This window comes from Piliocolobus tephrosceles, chromosome 9, assembly GCF_002776525.5.
Source record: "Piliocolobus tephrosceles isolate RC106 chromosome 9, ASM277652v3, whole genome shotgun sequence".
Classification (NCBI taxonomy): domain Eukaryota; kingdom Metazoa; phylum Chordata; class Mammalia; order Primates; family Cercopithecidae; genus Piliocolobus; species Piliocolobus tephrosceles.
The window spans coordinates 37423422-37447484 of NC_045442.1; the positions used below are offsets into that span (position 1 = coordinate 37423422).

The 24063-nt window shown below is 42.3% G+C and overlaps 1 protein-coding gene across 1 annotated transcript in view; it reads right to left on the bottom strand.

Moving 5' to 3' along the window:
- The window catches only part of DNTT (DNA nucleotidylexotransferase), a 35519-nt gene extending 13057 nt beyond the window's left edge, over positions 1 to 22462 (bottom strand). The window contains exons 1-6 of the mRNA XM_023206269.1: positions 22092 to 22462; positions 8991 to 9165; positions 8137 to 8265; positions 6734 to 6904; positions 4772 to 4843; positions 3092 to 3215 (exon numbers count right to left, since the gene is read on the bottom strand). Of these exons, the coding sequence (XP_023062037.1) occupies positions 3092 to 3215; positions 4772 to 4843; positions 6734 to 6904; positions 8137 to 8265; positions 8991 to 9165; positions 22092 to 22294 (874 nt within the window). The 5' untranslated portion in view covers positions 22295 to 22462. The remainder of the gene's footprint in view (positions 1 to 3091; positions 3216 to 4771; positions 4844 to 6733; positions 6905 to 8136; positions 8266 to 8990; positions 9166 to 22091) is intronic.
- Positions 22463 to 24063: the final 1601 nt, after the last annotated feature.

Below are 24063 nucleotides of genomic sequence, written 5' to 3' on the forward strand. Positions count from 1 at the left end.
ATGAAAGTTCAGAGTTGCTATGATGAAAAGCTAACAACTTGGTTCCCACAGAGTGGTGTGGAGGGAGATTTGGAGGGGAAGAGCAAAGGAGAAGGGAGGCTTATCTCCAAGGACTGGGGTGAAGTATTGGCGAGGAGATGAGCCCGGCGATTAGATCCATAGAGCCTGAGGGACATAAAATCATGCTTCTGTATCACTGCTCTCCTATCTAGGGTCTCCAAGAGGGGGCCATTCAAACTCTGTTTGACTCTAATAATGGGGAACTCTGATACCTCCAGAGGAGCCTGTTTCCTAATTGTAAACTTTGTTGCGCCAGTTCTTTCTTTTGAAAAGCCTAAGTCTACTTCTTTGTGATTTCACCTACCACTGGCCCTCTGAAATGACAAGAGTAAATCTATTGGTCCTTGTTTCTCACTGTGGGATTGTGGAAGGGAGGCAGCAAGGGTGGCCATTTGGCTTGCACACCCTGCCAAACTTCCCATGTTATCTCTAATGGGGACAGTCACAGAAATATGCTGGCAAGACCAAGAGAAAATAGCATTCATATGAACACACCTATAAACTGTGGTCCAATACCAAACCACACCACTTGTGGAACACTACTTTCTTTATATCAATACGGATACTTATTTTTTATTTTTATAAAAAGCCACATTTCTAAAAATTATTGCAACATGGCCATTTTTGTGAGCATGAGGAGTTTGATCTAAGAAGTAATGCTCTGTTAGGCTCTAATGCAGAAACCGTCATCATGACTAAGATTCAAAGCACAGCTCACTGGGTAACCACAAACACCTGTGCTTATGCAGTGATACACATGATCCAAAAGTCATGATTCACAACTATTTCTTTAAGAAGATGTGCAGGTATCAGGAATGAACGTGTAAGACTATGATGATTTGTTGGCATCCATGAAAGTAATTTAATTGACTTTCCTTTTTGGTATAGCAGGGTGACTAACTTATTACAGGAAACTTATCACACAGCATAAGGTTAAATATGTGCTGCTATAGTTCATAAATTGACTTTTCAAGGCAAATGTGGCATGTGCATGCTCAAGCCTCAGGGAACTGCAATCAAGTGCAAATATAAGTAAAACTTAATCAGGTTATCCATCTGACCCATGAATTGTCCTTTCAATGTGTTCAATTAGCTTACCCTTCACAGTATTCTAAGCTATTCCCATTGACAATTCCATTCAGTGTAGTGCTGCTCCAAGGGGTGCCTATAGCCACTTGTGGGGGTATAAGTATAGTGGGAGGGCATTCCTTGATTTCTGCATAGAACTGGTAGCATTAAACCGTTCAATGGAAATCACTAATTGACTAAATGAATAAAGCTGCTTCATTCAAAGGGTTGGAAAAGCTCAATAGGAAGAGCAAAAATCCAGTTTACAAAGCTGGGGAATTGGAAGCCCTTAGATCCTGAGAGCACTGGACGTCATTTGATAAGGGTTTCATCCAAGTGAAACACTATATTGCTTCCCAATTTCTCTCTAAGCATTGAGAGTCTTTACTCATCATTCCAAACCACTTACTTGCTACTTATGTTTAATACTTATTTAAATGTATTTTGAGTGGCATCTTGAGAACTGGTGTAAATCATGCTTATTAAACGTGTGCTTTCAGGGTCCTGGAATATAAATGCTGGATCTTTTTTTCTTAGACTCTTTTATTTCCTATGTGGCATTGTATTATCAGCAATCTTTCAAAGATGAGCAACTTTACAAAAAAATGAGTAGGGGTCTTCTGTAGTATCACTGATAGGACCTACCACGATTTGATTTGCTTCCTCTACCATTGCTTGCTTTTGTTTATTTGTTTGTTTTTGTCGTTACTTAAACAGAAAATCTCTGTCTACCTTTTTCTCCTGGTCTTCTCTGGCAACAGATTTTCTTACTTTCACATCATTAAAAATCTGGGGCCAGGTGTGGTGGGTCACACCTGTAATCTGGGCACTTTGGGAGCCCAAGGCAGGTGGATGGCTTGAGCCCAGGAATTCAGGACCAGCCTGGGCAACATGGTGAAGCCCCATTTCTACAGAAAATTAGCTGGGTGTAGTGGTGCACACCTGTGGTCCTAGCTACTTGGGAGGCTGAGGTGGGAGGATCACTTGAACCCAAGAGGCAGAGGTTGCAGTGAGCCTTGATAACACCACTGTACTTCAGCCTGGGCAAAAGAGTGAGAACCTGTCTCAAAAAAATAAAAAGTAAAAAAAAAAATGATGACTTCATTCTCTATAACTCCAGGAGCCATGGTGCTGGGGACTGTGGCTGTGACTCCTTTTGAATCACAACTGTGTTGTATTTTTATTACCTGTTAAAAGTAAACATTTTTTTTAAACACAATTTTTTTGACACTGTATTGTCATCTCTTCATTTTTAAAAAACTTACTGGGAGCCTCATAAATGGAAGTGACTAGGCTACCTTCAACCTCTGAGAGGCCCTGCCAGGCTCTCAGGTGGGTGATGACAGCACTCAAGTCCCACCACAGTCTTCACTTAGGCTAAAGAGTCTTGGTTGGGTACATCAGCCCTGTGCCTAGATTTCCACCACTTCCCTTCTATTTTCCTGGTGTTTTACAGTTTCTAGAGCATCTTCACATTTGTGCCAGGCAACAGCTCTAGTTTGTTCAAGCAGCCAACCCTTCTGTCTTTGACCCTTCACCCACAACTCTTACCCAGGGAGAAAGCCAGGACCCAATGTCCAGAAGAGTCAGTAAGGACCAGATCAGCAGCACAACCTGGCTTGACATTTGGATGAAGGACCACCAACAGCCACCATGGAGGGTGCCTTTGCTCTGTGCCAGACATAGTGCTGAGGCATTGCCTGCATTATCTGATTGACCTCCCAGCTAAGTATCAATGTTATCTCCCTTTTATAGATTAGGTAACTAAGGTTCAAAGATTTTAACTAACTTGCTCAAGATCACACAACTGGAAACTGCTGGAGCTAGGATTTAGATCCAAGCATCAACGGACATCAAAGAAGTGTCCCAGCTCTCCCAGATGCGAGTTGCAGTGTAATTGACTTAGAGCTCCACCACGACCCGACCAGCCCATAGCAACAATGACTTTTAGGAGAGAATTTACCTGCTCTCTGCATTCGTGTAAATTTCAGGCTTTCGTCCGACCTTACTTTACTCAGAGTTCTGAAACCCATCCTGAACCACTTCTCAGAAGTCTTCAACCCCACTCCAAATACAGAAGTAAAGAGCTAAAATGGAGGGAAAGGTATGCTATCAGTCTCTAAAATAATCATTATAACATCCGAGTCATGACCCTTCCTAGGTCTCACGCAACGAAGAAAAAGTATAAGCACTCTTTGACCTAGTTCCTCCTGAATATGACAAGCAGGTGGGTGATGGTCATTTTTAAGGGCATTTTCGTTTCAGATGAGTCCTTTCTTGACATGTGGCATTACAAAATGAAACAGAAGTAACAAGCAGGTTCTGGCACTTGTGCAGGGCTTAGGTATAGTCTAATGGATGGCCTGCCAGTGCTGTCCATGAGTGATACGGTATCTCTATAGGGCTCTCCACTTTGCTGGGTCTCTTACCGACACTCGTGCTCTGCATAGGTACCCTCACATTTTGAAAAGAGCTGCTCCTATAGGTTATATAGTTTCTCCACCATCACACAGGTGAGAAGTGGCACAGCCCAAACTTAAACCCCGGTCTATTTACACTCCAAGCCTGTGCTTCTGCTCATGGCCATATTTTAGGCCTGTACCTCACCTTTGCAATGAAGGGACTGGTGGAAGTCCCTTCCACCTGCAACTCTAAGGCAGGGAAAATTGGGAGGTAATAAACCCTGCTTCCAACTAAACAGAGAGGCAGTAAGGAGATTTTCAGACACATATCTGCTCTTTAACAGCAGTTCTGTCCTGTCCCCACCAACCCCCCGTGATCCTCATGTCCCATGATGTTTGTACCCATGAGTGACAGACTCTTGGAGGGTAAGGCAATTTGTATATCACCATAGCATGGCAATTATCTGGGCACCTGAATTTATTTAGGCATTTTCTTCCTAGACCAAAGCTATGGACTGAATTCCCCCTCCCAACCCAATTTGTAGGTTGAAGTCCTAATCCCCAGTATGATGGTATTTAAGACAGGGCCTTTGGGGTCATGAGAGTGGGGCTCTCATGATGGGATTAGTGTCTTTTTGTTTGTTTTGTTTTTGAGACAGTCTCACTCTGTCACCCAGCCTGGAGTACAGTGGCGCTATCTCAGCTCACTGCAACCTCTGCCTCCCAGACTCAAGCTTTTTTCATGTCTCAGTCTCCCAAGTAGCTGGAGTTACAGGCATGCCCCACCACACCTGGCTAATTTTCGTATTTTTTAGTAAAGATGGGGTTTCACCATGTTGGCCAAGCTGGTCTTAAATTCCTGTCTTCATGTGCACCCCCCCTTGGCCTCCCAAAGTGCTTGGATTAAAGGCATGAGCTATGGTGCCCAGCCCAGGATTAGTATCTTTATGAGACCAGAAAGATTGCTTGTTCTTGCTCTCTTTCTCTTGCCATGTGAGCAGGGGAGCATGTGAGGACACAGCAAGAAGCCAGAAAGAGAACCCTCACCAGACTGACCCTGCTGATATCTTGATCCAGAACTTTCAGCTTCCAGAATGGTGAGAAAATAAATTTCTGTTGTTTAAGCCAACCCATCTCTGTATTTTGTTATCGCAGCCCAAGCTGACTAATACAACCAGCCAGAATAAGTAATAAGATTAACTGAAAAGCCATTTGCAATAAATATATGTAAAATCACTTACTTTGAAGGATTGATATCGTTCATCATTTAACACAGCTTTAACTTCAGAACTTTCTCCATCTTCAATAATCTCCTAGTGGACAGTTGAAAAATACTTTAAATAAGTGATGTTGGACAATGACTGTCTAAGACTCTCAAATTCATGGATCTAGTTGCTTGGTTTCTCATGAAATGTGCATGCATCGCATCCTGGGGTATTTCCTTAACTGATCTGGAGAAAACAAGACAGTTCTCTATAATCTTGAAAATGCTAGCTCATCATATACCCAAGGACCCCTTTACGATCCTTAGGAACAAAGATACAAATGGTTAGGGTCCAGATCTACAGAATTCCAAACCAAAATCTTTGCTGAAAAATGTATGTCCAAATATTGGTAATAATTTTCTCTTCAATGAATATGACCACTGAAATAAGAAGACTTTTCCATTGAGAAGGTTAATTTTGGACCCACCAAAAAGCCAATCTACATTCAAGCCCTTGTAATATCTAGCTCAGAGCCCCTCTCCTCTGAGTAGAGTTGGGATAATTGTTCTTGAATAATATACCTTGCACTTGACTATATAGAAACTTACTACCAGATGACCGACTTGCTTTGCTGGGGAATCCCTAAACACCGTTCAATAAATAAGCACAACCTCCAGCGCTCTCCCTGGAGAGATGTAGAACTAACTCCACTTGATGTCAAATGCACCGCTGCTCTAAGGTGGCGCCCCCAGGTGGAACTGAGGTCCTCCACACAGCCTCTGTTTGAAATCAGACCATTAGCCTGCTGTCAAGCTTGTAAGTCACTTGAGTCTTTCACAGTGATTAATAACAATATGGGAGAGTTCTGTTTCTACTAACTGGCTCCATGTAACTCCAGCTGTGATAATATTAGGGTATGGATTATACATAACATGCCTCTATCTATCTATATGTTATAGTAGGTAGCTAGTTAGGCATGAGCGGAGCAGGAGAGGGCTCCCCGCTCCAAACCAGGAATGTCAGGCGACCATCAGGTGATGGTCCAGCAGTTATCACACTGTGTCTCTAAAATGATAATTGGTTGCAGCTGGTGCTAGAGAGCGGCAATTCCCTGACGGTCTGGCAGTTATCACACTATAAAATGATAATTGGTCACAGCTGGTGCCAGGGAGAAGCAATTTCCCAATAGATAAAAACACTTGAAATTGGTAATCAGCAGCTTCCAATAAAATCTCAGGAACTGGGTGAGTGGGCATGAGCATGCACATTAAGAGACAAAATGGCAGAGTATGATTTTCTGGGGCATTCCACTGGAAAAGGGAAGAATGCCTCAGGTGAGCATGCATACAACTCCAGTAGACACACTGTGCATGCACCCCTCCCAAGCACAAGGAGGGCACTGTGCACACGGGTGACTCACCCTAAGGGAAGAATCATGGGAAAAGGGATGCAGGACCCCGGAAGTAAGCCAGCGTATAAAACCCCAAGTCAAAAGGTCAAACGCTGCACTTGCCTTCCAAGTTGCCCACTTGGGTCTCTTCCAAGTGTACTTTCCTTTCTTTCCTGCTCTAAAGCTTTTTAATGAACTGCCACTCCTGCTCTGAAACTTGCCTCAGTCTCTTTTTCTGCCTTATGCCCCTCAGTCGAATTCTTTCTTCTGCAGAAGCAATAATTGGGGTTGCTGCAGACCCGAACAGATTCACTATCAGTAACTCTGACACCTGCCACCACTAACGTATTTTGGTGCCATGTGACTAGGATATTCACAACCCCTAATATATACATACATACATATATATATATATATATATATATATAGTCTAAATAAACACACACACCACACACAGAAACAGGAGAGACAGAGGAATATGTATAAAGGAAAATTTGTGATGTGCACCACATCTACATAGTTGACAGGAAAATCTGTTAGCTACATCTGTCTCTCCCCCATCCCCACCTACCAATTGGGAAGTGGGACAAATCCCATTTCACCCTTACCTCTATGATACACTTCACCTTGGACCCCAGGCAGGGAATTCCTTCTGTGTCCTTCATACTGATGATTGTGAATGGCAGAGATTTCAACACAGAAGCTGCTCTCATAAATGTCACACAGGAGTCTTCATTTTCTCTAAACTCACAATTTTCAGCCAGTATATCAAAGGCATCCTAAAGGATAAAACCAGATAAGCAAGAGATCTGCTTCCAAGCCCCTGAGTCAGTGATCACTCACAAAGGCCTCTTGCTCTCCTTTAAATATTGGAATACCACTTGAGTGTTTCCTTCTAGGTCAGGATGGGGTCTCCTGTACCCTTGTATTCCTCTCTTGTGTCATGGAGTAAAGTTGAATTGAAAACACAGGTACCAGAGTGCATTATACAGAAACTTGGAGTACACTGCCATTAAACATTCACAGATGATTTAACTAAAGAGTGCTTTGGTGCTCACAGCATCTTGCTAGTCATGACTCAGCATAATCCCTCCTTCTGTGCTATCTTCCCACTAGCCTGTGGCTAGAATTCTGCCTTGATCACTGAGTATCCCCGTAAAACACAGCGCTTAACACAGGCTTGTTGAATGAATGAGTTTAGTCATAGGCACACTGACCCAGAGCCAGGATTATTTAAGGTAGGGCATGTTTGCATTTCTAGCAGGGGAGGAAGCCGCTGCAGCTGTGTGATCTCATGCTCAGCATATCCAGTAACTACAATTTCCTGGTCTTTCCGACACAGACATAGAGCTGGAAGTCTAGAAATGAAAAGCTCTGTATTGATCTACTACTACATGTTTCATCCAGCTAACCACTGACTCTAGGCTAACAGACAAGCAGTTGTGAGCTTTTAGGGCCAGGGCCGTTCAAAACACCATGACCAATCTGAGGGCTGAGTGGAGCTTTAGATATGATCTATCCAATTTCTTTTTGAATAGATGAGGAAACAGGCTCAGAGACAGAAATTGACTTGCCCAAACTAGTGAATATCAGAAAGGCTGGAATCTAGGTTTGCTCAATTTTTTTGGTTTCCCAGCAAAGGCTGTTGATGCATTGTTACCATTTCTATGTAATTTACTCTTACTATGTTTTGGACTAATTCCAATATTTGGTTTTTCAGAATATTTGCCTTTGACAAGTGTTGTGCCCATTAATGACAACTCTCTGTAAATAGTAATCTACTGTCTCTAAAGAATATAACCTAAATGTATTTGTCCATTTCCAGGAAGGAAGGAGACCCATTCTTGATAGAAAGAAGGATAGAAGGATCAGAGATCAGGCTAGGGCTGTGGGTAGGTGGGAGGAAAACTTTCCCAGGTTTTCAGAAAAATTTATAATTTAATTTGCGGCTCCATGGAAAGAAGCTGCAAGCCCTTCGTTTGCCCTGGGTATTGATGTAAAGTCCTGTTACCGTGAATATCTGGTTACAGTTGTTTAAAGTGGTTCTTCTCTGACACGCATACTGGGAGATCTTTTGTATAGCAGTTGGTGGAGTCTTCGGGAGGCCTGGATTGGTGCTATCTGAATAGTCTCTTCTCACCTAAACAAATGCATAAGCATCCATTTTCAATAAAAATTAATAGTAATAATAGATATGTGTGGAAAAATTTGGAAGTAGATGTCTGTGATTGGAGGATAAAATTATAGGAGACTCAAAATTTATGTTATATACATCTCTAATATTTGAACTTGCTATTATCAACATGTATTATTTTTGAAATCTGAAAAAAAACATGAAAAGGCGTATCAATTAAATATCATCTTCCTTTTCTATGAACTTATGTACTTATGGTTCAACCCCTCTTCCCAAAGATTCTAGCGCAATTGCTCAAATATTTGGAATTGAGAGCTTAATTTTTGTTTTGTTTTCTTTTGTTTTCTGAACAATCACAGTAAGAGAAAAAAAGGAATCTCCTGCTTTTCTGGCTGCCAGAATATCAAGGTTTAAATCTTTTGAAGTATTTGTTTATAAATGTGTTCAGGAAAATAGCTACCACTCATAAGGTGCCTACTATACTTAACACACTGTATTAAGTGCTTTACATGTATATTATTCTAATCTTCATGACCATTTTGTGAGGCTGACATTATTGTTATGTCATGTTATAAAGGAAGAAACTGAAGCTTAGTAAAGCTAAGTGACTTGCCCAAGGTCACACAGGAAGTAAGCGGAGAATCTAGGATTTACCCCAACTCTGTTGATTCTAAGCTTATGTTCTTAACCATCAAGCAAAGAACAGTGAAAATCACACTCATGACACTTACAACAAGCTGGTGTTTTCCTGTCATCTCCACCGGTTTCCCTGCTCCTATACATTCTATCAGCCAGGAGACATCAAGGAGTTCTGGTTGTGAGCTGACTTGTATTTTCTGTACTTGAAGCCACTCCAGAACATCTGAACCTGAGTTGTTCTCTGCTACAATGTGAGTAACAGAATCACTGCAAAATGCAAGACAGAGTTACCAGTTGAAGCATCTTTCAAAAATCGGAAGCTCTCCTCTTTCCTCAAGGTTTCTGAGCATTCCATCTGCTGGAGAAAGACACATGCTAGACCTAACCATAGGAATGGAGAATTTAGGCCTGCATGCAAGTGAATTCTCTCTACATTAATTAATGTGGCAACAGTGGTCTGGATTACATGTCAGATGCATGAAAAATAAAGACAACATTAGCAGGACTGAGGTGTTGATGGAAAACCAAGGTCCAGAGAAGATGGAAGATGAAATTGCTCTTAAAGTAACACCTAGCATTCCACATGAGGTTTTGGCATGCTGCTCCATTTTTACTAGTGGAGGACTTTAATAATCCAACGGCTTTCAAACTTGTTTGACTGTGACCCACAGTTAGAAATACGTTTTATATCATATCCAAAGTAAACATAGAAATAGGTACAGATGTAGCTATTCTTACTTGGATTAAGCAACTGTCTTAATCCATTTAGGCTGCTTTAACAAAATACCTTAGACTGAGTAATTTATAAACAACAGAAACTTATTGCTCATAGTTCTGGAGGCTGGGAAGCCCATGATCAAGGGGCGGGCAGATTAGGTGTCCAGTGAAGGGCCATTCTTCATAGATGGCACCCGCTACGTGTCCTCACATAGCAGAAGGGGAAGGCAGATCTCTCGGGCCTCGTTTTTAAGGACATTAATCTCATCCACTAGGTGGAGCCCTCATAACCTACTCGCCTCCCAAAGGCCCCACCTTCTAACATCATCGCCTTGGGGATTAGGTTTCAATTATGAATTTTGGGGTGACACAAATATTGAGACCATAGAAACATCCCATGAAATGTTCTCACAGTTTATTATTAATAATAAATTAATTATTTATAACCAGCCTTCAAGAAATTTTGCTTTACATGTTTTCAAAGCCTGGACAGGGATCTTCTTCTTAGCAGGTACTTAGCACTTACCCTGTTTAAGGCATTGGCCAAGTGCTTTACCTACAGCATCTCATTTAGCTCCTCAATAAGTGTTACATCATTCATACTTCAAAAATGAGGAAACTGAGGAACAGAGAGGTCAAGTGACATTCTAAAGGTCACACAGCTGGCAAATGATGCTCATCTTTTTTATTGTTTTCTCTGGGCCAGATACGTTATTTCTAGTTTTTAATAAGTCTTCATGGTCAGCCTTATATTATTGCACTCAGTGATTTTTAAGATCCTTTCAGTTCAAATAGTCTATAAATCTGAGCAATAGCATGAGCACACAGCATACCCAGGCATGACAGAGAAAACAGCAATATTTTCTCTTCCTCCTCCTATTTTGTTTCCTTGATTTCCTCTTTCTCTATCTTCTTTTTTTGATAGAATCTGATTCATGAGGTTTTTTTTATTTACTATTATACGCACAACCCTAGATTCCTTGTGATAGTGGTGGTGGTGATGGTAGTAGGAGGAGGCTGGGTACCAAAGAAGACAAAGGAAGTTCCTGGACACTAGTATGTTATGTGAAACAGATGGCTTATGGTGTGAATTATGACAAGACATGAGGCATGAAGATCTGCAGTGTTCAGAGAAGGAAAAGAACATGGTGTGAGCTGGGAGAGGCAGCTGGTTGGTGGAAGAGCTGTTTCGTGTCTAGTCCTGAATGACACACCTAACAGGCAGAACTTAGGGTTCTCCTGGAAGAAAAGGGTCAGGGGCCAGAAGGACAGGGAGGAGAATGGCCTGGGTTGGAGTGGAGAGTTTATATTGGGAAGTAATTGTAGATGCAGCTGAATTGGTAAGGACAACTACATTCTAGAGGGTCTTAGAAGCCTGTTGAGGTTTGATCTTATTTTCTGGGGTTGTGGAGCCAGTGAAGGTTTTTGTGAGCAGAACATTGATGGCACGACAGTGTTATTTTAAAAGATGAGTCTGGTACATAACAGTGATTTGGAGGGGAGCATAATGGGGTAGGGAGGGTTGGGGAGCTACTTAGGAAGATGAAACGATAGTGTAAGTGTGAGATGATTTTAACCCAGTCTGGCACAGGAAGGCAGAGGAGAAATATGGTGGACATCCGCATCAGCTTACCTCTGAAAGATGAAATCGGGGAGGGAGTCAAATAGTACTCCAGCATATTCATCACAGTAAGGTAATGGCACTTTTGGTAGAAATCGAGATTTAGGAAGTTGCGTCTCTTTGGGGGAAGGGGTGGAGCAGTGGAATTGAGGTTTATTTCAGGCATGCTGCATTTGAAGGACAGCAGGAGATCCAAATTAAAATATCTGGTTGACAGTTGGGATCTGAGGTTGGTGCTCGGGGAGAGGTGGGGGCTGGGGTCAGAGCTGAGACCATCTGGATGGCAGGATGTGCAGCAGGCCCAAGCAGAAATAAGTCGTGGCAAAGCAACGCTCTACAAGAATTAAAGGAAGACGGATAACTGCTTCCCTATTCTAGATCCACATTGTTCCAAAATTTATGTATAATAAAATTCCTGAAGGATTCTTTGGATCAAGGATTAATAGGAATTGTTATTCCATCTATATTTCTGCCCTTTGGAGGAAAACATTATTATTATATTCTTATACTTAGGATATATTCTTATTTATTATAATATTATTACAATAAATAGAGTTTTGCCTAACCCTGAGAGGGAGAAGTGTATGCTAAAGAGGACCCCTCACCACCTACGCTCTTACCACTCCCCCTACTGCCGCTTCTTCTGGGATTCTCCGAGACAGCGTGGAAATGTCGGCGCTCACATTGTTGGGTGAGAACCATATGCATTTCTTAATTAATACAAGCAAATTTGCGGATGACAGGCTGTACATCATATGAAGGAAGACTCTGAAACTCCCAATTCCTGTTCATCAAGAACTAGCAAACCAAACAAAACAACAACAATAATCTTAAGCATACACAAAAACCAAAAAGTCGGGCCAGGTGTGGTGGCTCATGCCTGTAATCCCGGCACTTTGGGAGGCCAAGGCAGGAGGATCACGAGGTCAGGAGATCGAGACCATGCTGGCTAACACAGTGAAACCCTGTCTCTACTAAAAATATAAAAAATTAGCCGGGTGTGCTGGAACACACCTATAGTCCCAGCTACTTGGGAGGCTGAGGCAGAAGAATCACTTGAACCCGAGAGGCAGAGGTTGCAGAGAGCTGAGATCCTGCCACTGCACTCCAGCTTGGGTGACAGAGCAAAACTCCATCTCAAAAGAAAAAAAAAAAATGGGAAGAGATAAACTTGGAGACGTTAAAAATTTCTCCCAGCGAATAATTATTTGGTGGAGCAGGGATTTGATCTTATAACTGTTCTCATCAAAGTCTGTGTGTTTGGCCATCCATCACTTTGTGTTATTTGGAAAAGGAGGGAGCTGCTCACTTCCTCCTGTTGCAGAGGGACAACATCTGGATGAGTATCATAATAATAAGAAAACTGATTTCCTCCCAAGGGCAGAAATACAAATGGAATAGCACCTCCTATATAACACCAGTAAATGTATTGCCTTGCTGCTGCCACATAGAATTTATGTTTTGCTATTTTATGTACAATATTATATGGACTAAACTAGACTACAGGACATGTAGCACTGCCCCAGAAAATCTGAAAGAACAGCTGCCATAGCTACACATCAAGACAGAGCAGCCACAGGGAAGCTGTCGGGCTCTCTGGGCTCCGGGTTTTCCCTAAACCTCCAAGGGAGTTGGATGTGCCAAGGGGGAGCCCTGGACTCACCGTCCAAATTCTGGCCTCTCATCATCCACTCCTACCTCCCTGCTCCATCGCCACCATCTCTTCACCTAGGATTCCTTTGGATACAGCCCTGCCACTGATGGGGACATTAGAATGCTGGGGGGGGTACAGAGGGGAGGGGGCTTAAGGCACTATTAAGTAACCAACAATAAATACTGGCATATAAAGGGAATCAGACTAGAAAGAAATACTCCCCTGACTATTAGCAAAGATAATGGTAACAACATACACAATGCAGATATTACTACTTAATCCTCACAACAGCCTTGCACGGTAGGCAATATAGTCACAGAGGAGAAAACCAAGCCTGGGGGAGCTTACATGAAGCCAGGGTTCAAACCCAGGTGTGCCTGACTCAAGCAGCCTCTTAACGTTCTGCTAGACTGTGGTTAGATGCCTGAAGGGGGCTTTGTTTGCTTGTTTGAAATGCTTTTCTGTATTTTCTCATTTTCTGTAATGAACTATCTATGGTCACTTTTCTACTTGGGGGAAAATATACATGAATGTCATTTTCAAGGACAAATAAATCTGTGATTGGGGCTGAAGTTGTTTCTGCCTTGCCCATAGAGACCTTGGCTTCCTTCTTATCATAAAAGGTGACAGAAACCCTCAGGTAGCCAACCTCAACCTCGGAGATCCCAAGGTTCTACTGAGACGGCTATTCCTGAAATATCAGTGAATTCAATCTTCTCCTAATTTCTTGGCCACGACCAATTGTTAATGCATTGGACTGAGTTTGGGAGGTCTTGAACCAATTATAGCAATTCTGAGGGAACTGGGATTGGTCCCTCAGCCTCCTACAGGGAAGAAGATTCAGGGTCTCCTCCTTCAACTAGTGCTTGACTGTCAGGTGCCCAGCTTGGTCCTTGGTGTCCCTGAGGGCAGAGACAGTGGCATGGTCTCTGGGTTATCCCTGCAGCCCAGCACATGGCCAGGTTTGTAGTAATGGTAAAAAGATGATGGTAGACTGGATAGATGAACGAATTAATTAATAGCTCTAAAGGAATGTCTCTCAAACTCTAGTGTCTACCAGAGACATCCAGGAAGCTAGGTTAAAATCAGATTACTGAGTCCCATTACCAGACTTCAGAATCCCTGGGGAATTACACCTGGGGCCCAGGAATATGCATTTTGACAAGCTCCATTGGTGGTTCTGACATAGTCAGTCTGTGTTCGTTATCTACTGTTGCATAACCAAAGATCCCAAAATATAATGGCTTAAAAAGGCAACTATTTTATTATATCTCACAATTTTGTGGGTCAGGACTTCAGGCAGGCTTGGCTGGGTGATCCCTCTGTCCTGTATTGTTCTGCTGAGGTGCTGATGCTCCCTGTGGTTCTACATTCTGCAACCTTGGTGAGGATGGCTGGAAAGCTGGGCTCAGTACAACTAGGGACTGGGGATCCAAGCAACTTTATGTGGTCTAAGACGAGGCTCCAATGTCTTATATGAGGCTCTGGGGTCCCAGAGCTTGTGTTCCAGGGAAAGTCACGCAGTGTCACTTCCACTGTACCTTACTGGTTGAATCAGTCACCAGCCCTCTCAGATGCAAAGGACAGGGAAATCGCCCGTCTCTCTCCACCGGAGGACCTATGTTTTAAAACCAACCTACAACTCCACTTCTAGAAACACCACTGTAGAGAAAGATCTTTTCTATTGAACTGCCAGAGCCTAGATTTGATTCCCACTTGAGCCTTTGGCCTCAATGACAGCAATGTTTTCCAACATGGTACTTGTTTCTCTGCAGAGACATGACATAATTTTAGGAGGTACACAACTGAATATTTAAAAGGCCTACGTGTTCATTTATATCTATATTTTAAATTATGCATCTCAGATCATAGTTTTTATAGATATTATTCCTTAGAAAAAGGCTAATTTTATTTTAAATGAGTCAGTTTAGGAGCAATTAAAAGAAACACACTGGCCAGGCATGGTGGCTTATGCCTGTAATCTCAGCACTCTGGGAGCCCCAACTGAGTGGATCACTGGAGGTCAAGAGTTCAAGACCAACCTGGCTAACATGGTGAAACCCCGTATCTACTAAAAATACAAAAATTAACTGGGTGTGGTGGCACGTGCCTGTAATCCCAGCTACTTGGGAGGCTGAGGCACGAGAATCGCTTGAACCCAGGAGGTGGAGGTTGTAGTGGGCTGAGATCGCGCCATTGCACTCCAGCCTGAGTGACAGAGCAAGGCACTGTCTCCCCCCCCAAAAAAAACAAAGAAAAGAAACAGATTACATATATATTATAATAATAGATGTGGTAAAAGATATTACAAGAATCGTGACTGTGGCACTCAGATGTCTGAAAAGCCCTGGGTTATGGAATTGACTCACAGACTTCAGTTCTGCATTTTTTTCCTCAGGTAACAATTTTTCTGTTCTGTCTTTCTTTTCCTAGTTGGTCCTGCCTTTCATGAAGTATAATTAGAAAAATCCTCCATGAGGAAAGTGGCAGCTATTTTTGTTTGCCTAGGCATAGACTCCTTCCCACCCTGTCTGACTTTCTGGATCCTCATGGATGGTCACCTGCTGTTTTCTTTCCAGGGAGAGGTCATTCCTGATTCTTCCCAAAGTAGGACTTACCTTGTAAACAATGACTTAAATAGTCATTTACAGTTAAACTGAACTGTTTACAGTTTAAAAACCCTTCTACCAATTTCACTTAGCAACTAATCTGTTTCAGGATCCTTGGAACAGAAAGATCAGGCAGTTACGTTTGGTTTTATCGCAAACTCTTACTAGCACCACAAAGGACAGGATTCTGTTTCCAGTCCTGCCGTACTTATGACTGAGACGATCTTGCCTCGATTTTTTTTGGTCCACCTTAAATGGGATTAAGAAAATTTTTATTAATTTAAAGCCGCAAATTTTGAAATACAAAGTAATTTGGATTGGAGCAAGACTAAAGTTTACATCCCATGTTCATGCTCTTGAACTTATAAAAATAAAATATTTATTACGTTGCTGATTACAAAAGTAATACTCATGCACTGCAGAAAAAAAATTTCATTACAAAAATTACTCTTGGTAAACACAAGTTCCTTGGGCTGTTTTTATATTCACCAGATAAATCATTCTCTCAGCAAATATTTCTTGAGGCCTCCTATGTGAAAGAAAATTGTCTAAGTCTGTAGATGAAGTCTACACGTGGTCTCGTGGAGTCAGAGAGGGGTAACTGCATGAGATTAAGAGCTTTTGCTCATCAAAAGGGAAAGCTGGGAGCCCACCCTAGGCAGTGACTCCCACCAGCATTCTAGGGAGGAAGTGTCAGGCCTTGCGCCCAAGCTAAGCCATCATATTCCCTGTGACCTACATGTATACATCCAGAGGGCCTGAAGCAACTGAAGATCCACAAAAGAAGTGAAAATAGCCTCGACTGATGACATTCCACCACTGTGATTTGTTCCTGCCCTACCCTAACTGATCAATTGACTTTGTGACAACACACCCTCGCCACCCTTAAGAAGATACTTTTTAATATTCTCCCCCACCATTAAGAAGGTACTTTGTAATATTCTCCCCACCCTCGAGAATGTACTTTGTAAGAAGATCTACCCTCTGCCCACAAAAAATTGCTCCTAGCCCCACCGCCTATCCCAAACTTATAAGAACTAATGATAATCTCACCACCCTTTGCTGACTGCTTTTTCGGACTCAGCCTGCTTGCACCCTGGTGAAATAAACAGCCTTGTTGCTCACACAAGGCCTGTTGATGGTGTCTTTGCACGGACACGCATGACAGGAAGGCTTCTCTCTGGGGGCTTTCAGGAGTCTAAGGTCTTGGAAGCAGAGAGGTAAAGGGAGAAGGCACTCAAGGTAGTGGGGAAAGGCGAGAAAAACTGTAAAGAAAACCAGGAAAGCTGTGTTTGGATTCTGGACCTGGAAGAGGCCTGGGGAGTGGCCAGTTCAACTTTTATTTTCTAAAGCAGGTAACTGACCTCCTTCAACTGGTGTTCTGCTTATTTTGCAAACAATGACTTTGAATATTTTGATTTCAGACACCATAAATTTGAAATGTAGAATAGAACATTGCTAAAGATAAACAAAGCTGGGTACTAGCTACAGTGGGAAGGATGGTTTTGTTCAGTCATAATGATGGCAATAGGAAAGAGGCTCCAGTGTGACGTGAATTCAACTTTATGGGAACAAAAGGCATGAGACTTTTAAAAAACTGGGGTGTGCTGCTGGGGAAAGCCCTGAGGGGTAGTAGGGGTGTTGGTCCCTGTGACTAGGCCATCTGGGTTTGTTAATTGGAGCTTATCTGGAGGAGAAGCAAACTTTTGTGGTGTAAATTAGAGCATGGTCCTCTGAAGTTAGGCCCTCACCCTCCCACAGAATCTGAAACTCCGAGTTGTCTCCTTGAAGAGTTGCTTTTCTCAGATCCTTGGAAGACAGTTCTGGATGGTTAGAAGATTTACATCTCAAAGGGACAGGGAAATGATTTATCATTGCAACTTTCTAAGTAACTGCTTTAAGAGAGGGTTCATGGGGCCAGCTGCCTATTGCCAGGGTTTGACTGGAATAAACAGGACATTCTCCTGGCAGTGATGAACTTTCTCAGGCAGGCATTTTAAAGCGGGCCATCCTGGGGACATGGATAACTGCTAGAAGCCATGCTACAGTTTGGTCAAGGAGAGAGTCTTTACCAACATTGAGATGGAAAAAAATCATGCATTTTACTACCATGAGATTGACAGGGACTTTTAGAGGCAATGGTTTTGGGATAATGAGAGAGACAGAATCCACATGTCAAACATTATATAGTGTCTGGATGGAAAGTGCAAGCAGCCAGTTTAGATAAAACTAGACCAAAATAATACTAGAAGACTAAAAGTAAAAAATGAGCAGGCAAATGCTAGTTTTTTTTTCTAAAGAAAACTCGTTCAAACTTGGAATATGCTATGCTACTTTTCTAATTCCAGGTGGCAACAAAGGTACAATTCCTGACTTTCCTGTCTGACTGTAAGCTGCTTGTTTGCAGGACTCATGCCTTCCACTATTTTGTGTCTCCACAACCTGACAAATACTGCACAGAGTGGGTACTAACAAAGCCCTTTATTGGTGATGACATGATGCTGCATCTTGCTTTCATTGAAGACAATGCCTTCCAGTGGCACCCTTGTAGATAAACTATGAAAGTCTAGGAAGGATGACAGTATCCTCTGGTCATGTCAAGCTGCTTGAATAATGGAACTTGGCAAGTGTTAAACTGCTAAGTTGATGCAAAGATGGAGAACCAACCTTCCTGGCCGTGTATTTTCTTCCTCAACACCAATGATTTGGGTCAAGACACAGAGAGCTTAACTAATGTGTTTATGGAATAGGATTGGTGACAGAATGAAATTTTAAAATAGCTCTATGTATTGGAACCCAGGATGAAATAAAGTGACAAGTAGTAGGTTCTGATCCTTCTCCAGCTCGACCTGGGTGACAAGTTGCTCTAAAATTTAGGAAGTTAGCCATGGAATAAAATTCAGTATTCTTTTAATAAATATGCAAAAATACCTCAAGAGTTTTAATACTTTGCCTGATCTACGTTTTAAAACCAGCTTCCTATGGCACACTGAATGGCACGTATTTTGCAATATAGCATAAATGTTAGCGAAACCCCACCCAAATATGTTGCATGCATGTTGGAGAATGAAATAGCTCCAGACAGTGCAACACTTTGAGGTACACCATTTCTAATTTGTGTGTTCAGGCCCAGGTAAAGCAGGAATCAGGTTTTTCCTGTAATTTAATCCTCCTGGCAGCAAAATAATGTGTTAGGAGCAATGAAATTGTTGCCTAACAGCTGAAAAAACAGCTTTCTTTGTTATTTTTATTTTTAAAATACATGCTTATTGTAGCCTGGGCATGCTGGCTCACACCTGTAATCCTTTGGGAGGCCAAGGCAGGAGGATCACTTGAGCCAGGAGTCCGAGACTAGCCTGGGCAACATGGCGGAACCCCATCTCTACAAAAATTAGCTGGGCACAGTGGCCTGCGTCTGTAGTCCCAGCTACTTGGGAGGCTGTGGTGGGAGGATCCCTTGAGTCTGGGAGATGGAGGTTGCAGTGAGCCGAGATGGCACCACTGCACTCCAGCCTGGGTGACAGAACAAGACCTTGTCTCAAAAAAATACATATATGTATATATATACACTTATATATACATATGTTTTAATATATGTATATGTGAACATATATATATGCTTATTGTAAAAAATATATTGGAGGCCAGGCACGGTGCTCCTGTAATCCCAGCATTTTGGGAGGCCAAGGCGGGAAGATCACGACGTCAAGAGACCAAGACCATCCTGGCCAACATGGTGAAACCCCATCTCTATTAAAAATAAAAAAAATTATCTGGGCATAGTGATGCACGCCTGTAGTCCCAGCTGTTCGGGAGGCTTAGGCAGGAGAATTGCTTGAACCTTGGGAGGTGGAGGTTGCAGTGAGCTGAGATCGCGCCACTGTACTCCAGCCTGGGAGACAGCGAGACTCCTTATCAAAAAAATAAATAAATATATTGGAAAACACAGAAAATAAAAACAGCCATAATCTCTCCCTACTAACCCCCACCCCCAAAAAACCACTTATAACATGTTGAGGGGTTTCCTTCCTGTCTTTGTTCTATTTGTTTATATCATTTGACCTAGTTCATATTGTGGAGGGAGAGCCCGTTCCTTAGGGTTTTGCTGTAAAGGTCAATGGAACCAGCAATTCACAAGAAAATAATGACACTTTACATCTGTCTAACTGTTTTAGTTTATCAAAGCACATTGACATGCATTATCTCATTTGGTGATCACATCAGACAGGCCATTTATCAGGATACTAAGATCAATGGCAAGAGAGGGGACCATGCCCCATACCCCATGGCTGGGCAGGCTCAGAGCCAGGATTTGTGGTTTCTAAATTTCTTATCTAGAGATTTTTACCCTACAATAATTTTTATTTTTCTATCCAATTAAAGTCTATATATCTATGTACAGAAATTCCGTTTGAGACCTAGAACTTCTACTTCCTGTGGTTTATTTTTGCGCCATAGAGCACATTTGTATTTAATGTGTCTTCTGAGCTACCAGCCTGGGAACTTTGCCATCATCACATGCACAGCAGCAGTTTGCTCACCATGCACCAGTTAGCTTCCTCTGCCTCCTGAGCAGCTGGGCTTGGTCTCTGGCGGCAGGCGTCTGGGGCATGTAGCTGCCTCTTCAGCTGTCCTGCCAACAGAAGAAACTTACCTCCCATCATCTTCCTGAGTGCCTGCCTCAGCTGCCTTGTATGTATTCATTGCTGGGTCTATAATAAATCAGTGGGTCCTTGCTGGAAGCTTGGACGTTTCAATGGAGAGCTTTCCAGTAAGTGACACTTCTGGCTCTTTCCTTCCTGCCTAACCCTTGCCAAATTTCTTTACCATGAAAAGCAGTTCCATATTTGCAAAGGCTTTTAATTTCTTTTTTAAAAAATCTATTTGTGGCCAGACATGGTGGCTCATGCCTGTAATCCCAGCACTTTGGGAGGCCAAGGCGGGCAGACACGAAGTCAGGAGATGGAGACCATCCCGGTCAACATAGTGAAACCCTGCCTCTACTAAAAACACAAAAATTAGCCAGGTGTGGTGGCACGTGCCTGTAGTCTCAGCTACTCGGGAGGCTGAGGCAGAAGAATTACTTGCACCTGGGAGGCGGAGGTTGCAGTGAGCCGAGATTGTGCCACTGCACTCCAGCCCGGGCAACACAGCGAGACTCCGTCTCAAAAAAAAAAAAAAAAAAAAAAAAAAGAAATCTTTTTTTTGGCTTCTTTACCTATATAATCTTCCTGTCTTCTCCAACTCTAACCTTCTATGTAAGTCTGTAAGATTAGGCAGGCTTAACAGTTAGATGAAATGTAGGATTTTCTTGGAACAGATGTTAGAAAATGAGATTCAGAGTGGCTGTAGGAGGTTAAAAAGAGGCAGCAAGGGAGAAAAGGAGACCTTGTAAAGAGAGAAATCAGGCGGAAGAAAGGCCATGGGAAACTCAGGAATTTCTGAATGGGGCATTTTAGCAAAAAATGAATGAAAAGTCAATATCATATGAATCATGGTGTTGTGAACGTGAATATATCTAAAAATTGACTTTTGAAATATGTCTCCTCAACACTTGGAAGCTGACATTTCTTCTACATGACATGGCTGTCAGTTTTATTTTCAAATATCAAAGACTATTTTTACAATCAAAATGTCTTTTCATATAAAATTTTTATAGTTTGTCTGAAAATTTGTGGTCAATTTATTCCCTGCACAGTCAAAGCAGTCAATTGCATAAACCATTACTCCTTCATTGCAAGCCTCTTAACAGTTTAATCCAGAACCATCACTTACATAAAGGTTATAATACCATTTGTTTCTGGATTTTGTTTTGTTTTCTCTTCATCTATTTGAGACCAGTGAAAAGTTTATACAGCAGTTAGAAAAACAACAAGAATAATTGCTGTTCAAAGTGAGTGGATTAGTGAGTGAACCAATCTAGGTGGTCCAAATGCTTCCATTACCTCCTTGCCTGGGCTCTGATTACATCTAACTCAGTGTGGTGTCTGTCACCCCTGGACAGAGCTGTCTTAACAGTGAATACATCTTTACCCAGCATCTCTCTTTCTAAGAACCCCACTAGGACCGCTCTCTGGAAAAACGTGATCAAGGCCACATCTGGGTGCCTGTGGTAAGCTGGCTAGTCATCCTAGCCCACCACAGATGCTAGTTGCCTTAGCACGCCCAGATGTATAGGTAAGAGCCAAGCAACCAAATCATGCTTTCTGCATCAAAGTAGCCAAAACTTTTTTTATTGAACTCAGCAATACTTTGTTCAATTTGGTCAAGAATAAAATTGAGTAGTTCAGCATTACATTTACCAGTTAGTGTTCTGCTTATCATCCCTAAATAACGCATCTCATAGGAGTGAAGAGCAAAAAATAAAAAATTTATCTCATCTTTTGGTGTCAACTAGTTTCAATATAATTGTATTCAGTCCCCACTTATCTTGTTTTCCTTAACTAGTTGTTCTTTGATTTCAAATCTGCTATTCTCCCAGTGGGAAGATCGCCTCTTCCACATGTGGAAGAAAAAACAGATTCCTTGGGTTCCCAAGAAGTTATTCACAAAGCCCCTGCCTATTTACAAAGCGAGATCGATGCTGTCCTACCTGAGCTCATTTTCAACCCTGAACCCTTTCCTGCGGGCCAGCTCCATGAGGAACGCTCTGCGAGTGGTTCCCATTTTCTTCTCCAAAATGAAGACGACCAAATCTTGAAATTTGATGTCTTGAGGAGAGGAGGCCATCAAGGCACCCGTCTGCCGGGGTCTCTTCTTCCGAGGGCTCAAGTGGGATGCTCGTGGTGGATCCATGGGAAGAGGCTGCTGCTGCCTCTGGCTGGCCCATCAGGTGGTGTCTCCAGAAGGGAGGGAGACTGCCACCCTTCTACATGAAGGGTTTTGATGTCATCTCAGCAGCAGACTCTGAAGCCAGGGCAGGGCTTCACGGGTGCTGCCCTGGCAACAGCTTCCTGCCAAAGTATGATGGGGAATTTTTATCTCTGTTCAGTTCATTTGTCCAATATGGAGATCATAATGAAGACAGCCAATTAACCTTTGTTTTCATATGCACAATCTCATTAGCTCCTCAGAGTAACCTTGCGAGGAAGGTAGGGAAGCATGGTTTGCATGTTATTTGTTTCTAAATATACTGAGGCCCCTCTGTGGTCTTTATTTATTGATCCCTTTTAAACCTCCCAACTCACTTGCATTCTCCTCCTTTTGTAGACAGTCATGACACTGTACTAGATGTCTGTAATTTGCATGGATGTTCTATTCTGCTTGTGGTTGTTTTGATTTTACATAAATGACATTGTTACATTTCTCATTCTGCCAATCACCTTTTTATTTCACTAGGAACTATGTTTTCCAGGTCTGTGTTTTAATTGCTCTGTTGCTTCTAACTGCTCCATAGTATTTCATGGTGGGCATTTACCACCTGTTCACTTACACAGGTACATTTTATAAACAAGAGAACCAAGGCTCAATTATTCAAGATCACAGAATAAGGGGCCAAACCAGATCTTGAATTCAGTTATTTGGATTCCAAATGCTGTATACATTTATTAGTTTTTTTAGGTGGATTAAGTTTGTCCAGAGTGTAGTCTGTTATAAACCCTAAAATAGGTCTTCTTCAGTGGGATGGTATGACTTTTAGATCAGAATCACTGCCATAAGGAGACATTTCATAACTTTATGTGCAAAATTAAATTTGTCTTTCATTAATACATGCTATAGATCTCATTTCCTGAGCATCTGCTACATGACCAAGGTAAGCACCTACCAGCCTTAGCTGACTGGATCCTCACAATACCACTGTCAGGTGGTCCTACCTTTCTCATTTGGCTAAACAATTTGCCCAAGGTCACAGAGCTACTGAATTGTCACAACTGAGAAATGATTGAGCTAGGATTTGGACTCAGATCTGTCTGATTTCAAAAGACACACTCTTAACCACAAAGGAGCCTTCCTCTGTACTTGTCTTCTCCAACACCCTTTGTCCCTTTTTTTTCTGAGATGGAGTTTCACTCTTGTTGCCCAGGCTAGAGTGCAGTGGCACAATCTCGGCTCACTGCAACCTTCGCCTCCTGGGTTCAAGCGATCCTCTTACTTCAGCCTCCTGAATAGCTGGGATTACAGGTGCATGCCACCACGCCTGGCTAATTTTTGTATTTTTAGTAGAGATGGGGTTTCACCATGTTGGTCAGGCTGGTCTCGAACTCCTGACCTCAGGTGATCATCCCACTTCGGCCTCCCAAAGTGCTGGGATTACAGGTGTGAGCCACCATGCCGGGCTGTCTGTGCCATATTATTTGAAACTTTTGCTATCTCCAAAAGCACATGAGCACCTCACAACACTGCTGGGGAAGAGTGATGTGACAGCTGCCTTAAGTCATGGGCAAAGCACTCTGTGTTGCTCAAGAAAGCAAAATCAGAAATCTTCAGGTGGAACTTGTAGAGTAATAGATTCCGTTCTCCTCAAGTAAGAACTGTTTAGTCACTCAGCTGTCTAAAAATATACAGAGAGCAGCTTTATACAGTTGTATGTTACATGTCATGAAAAGTATTCAAACAGGTGCTGG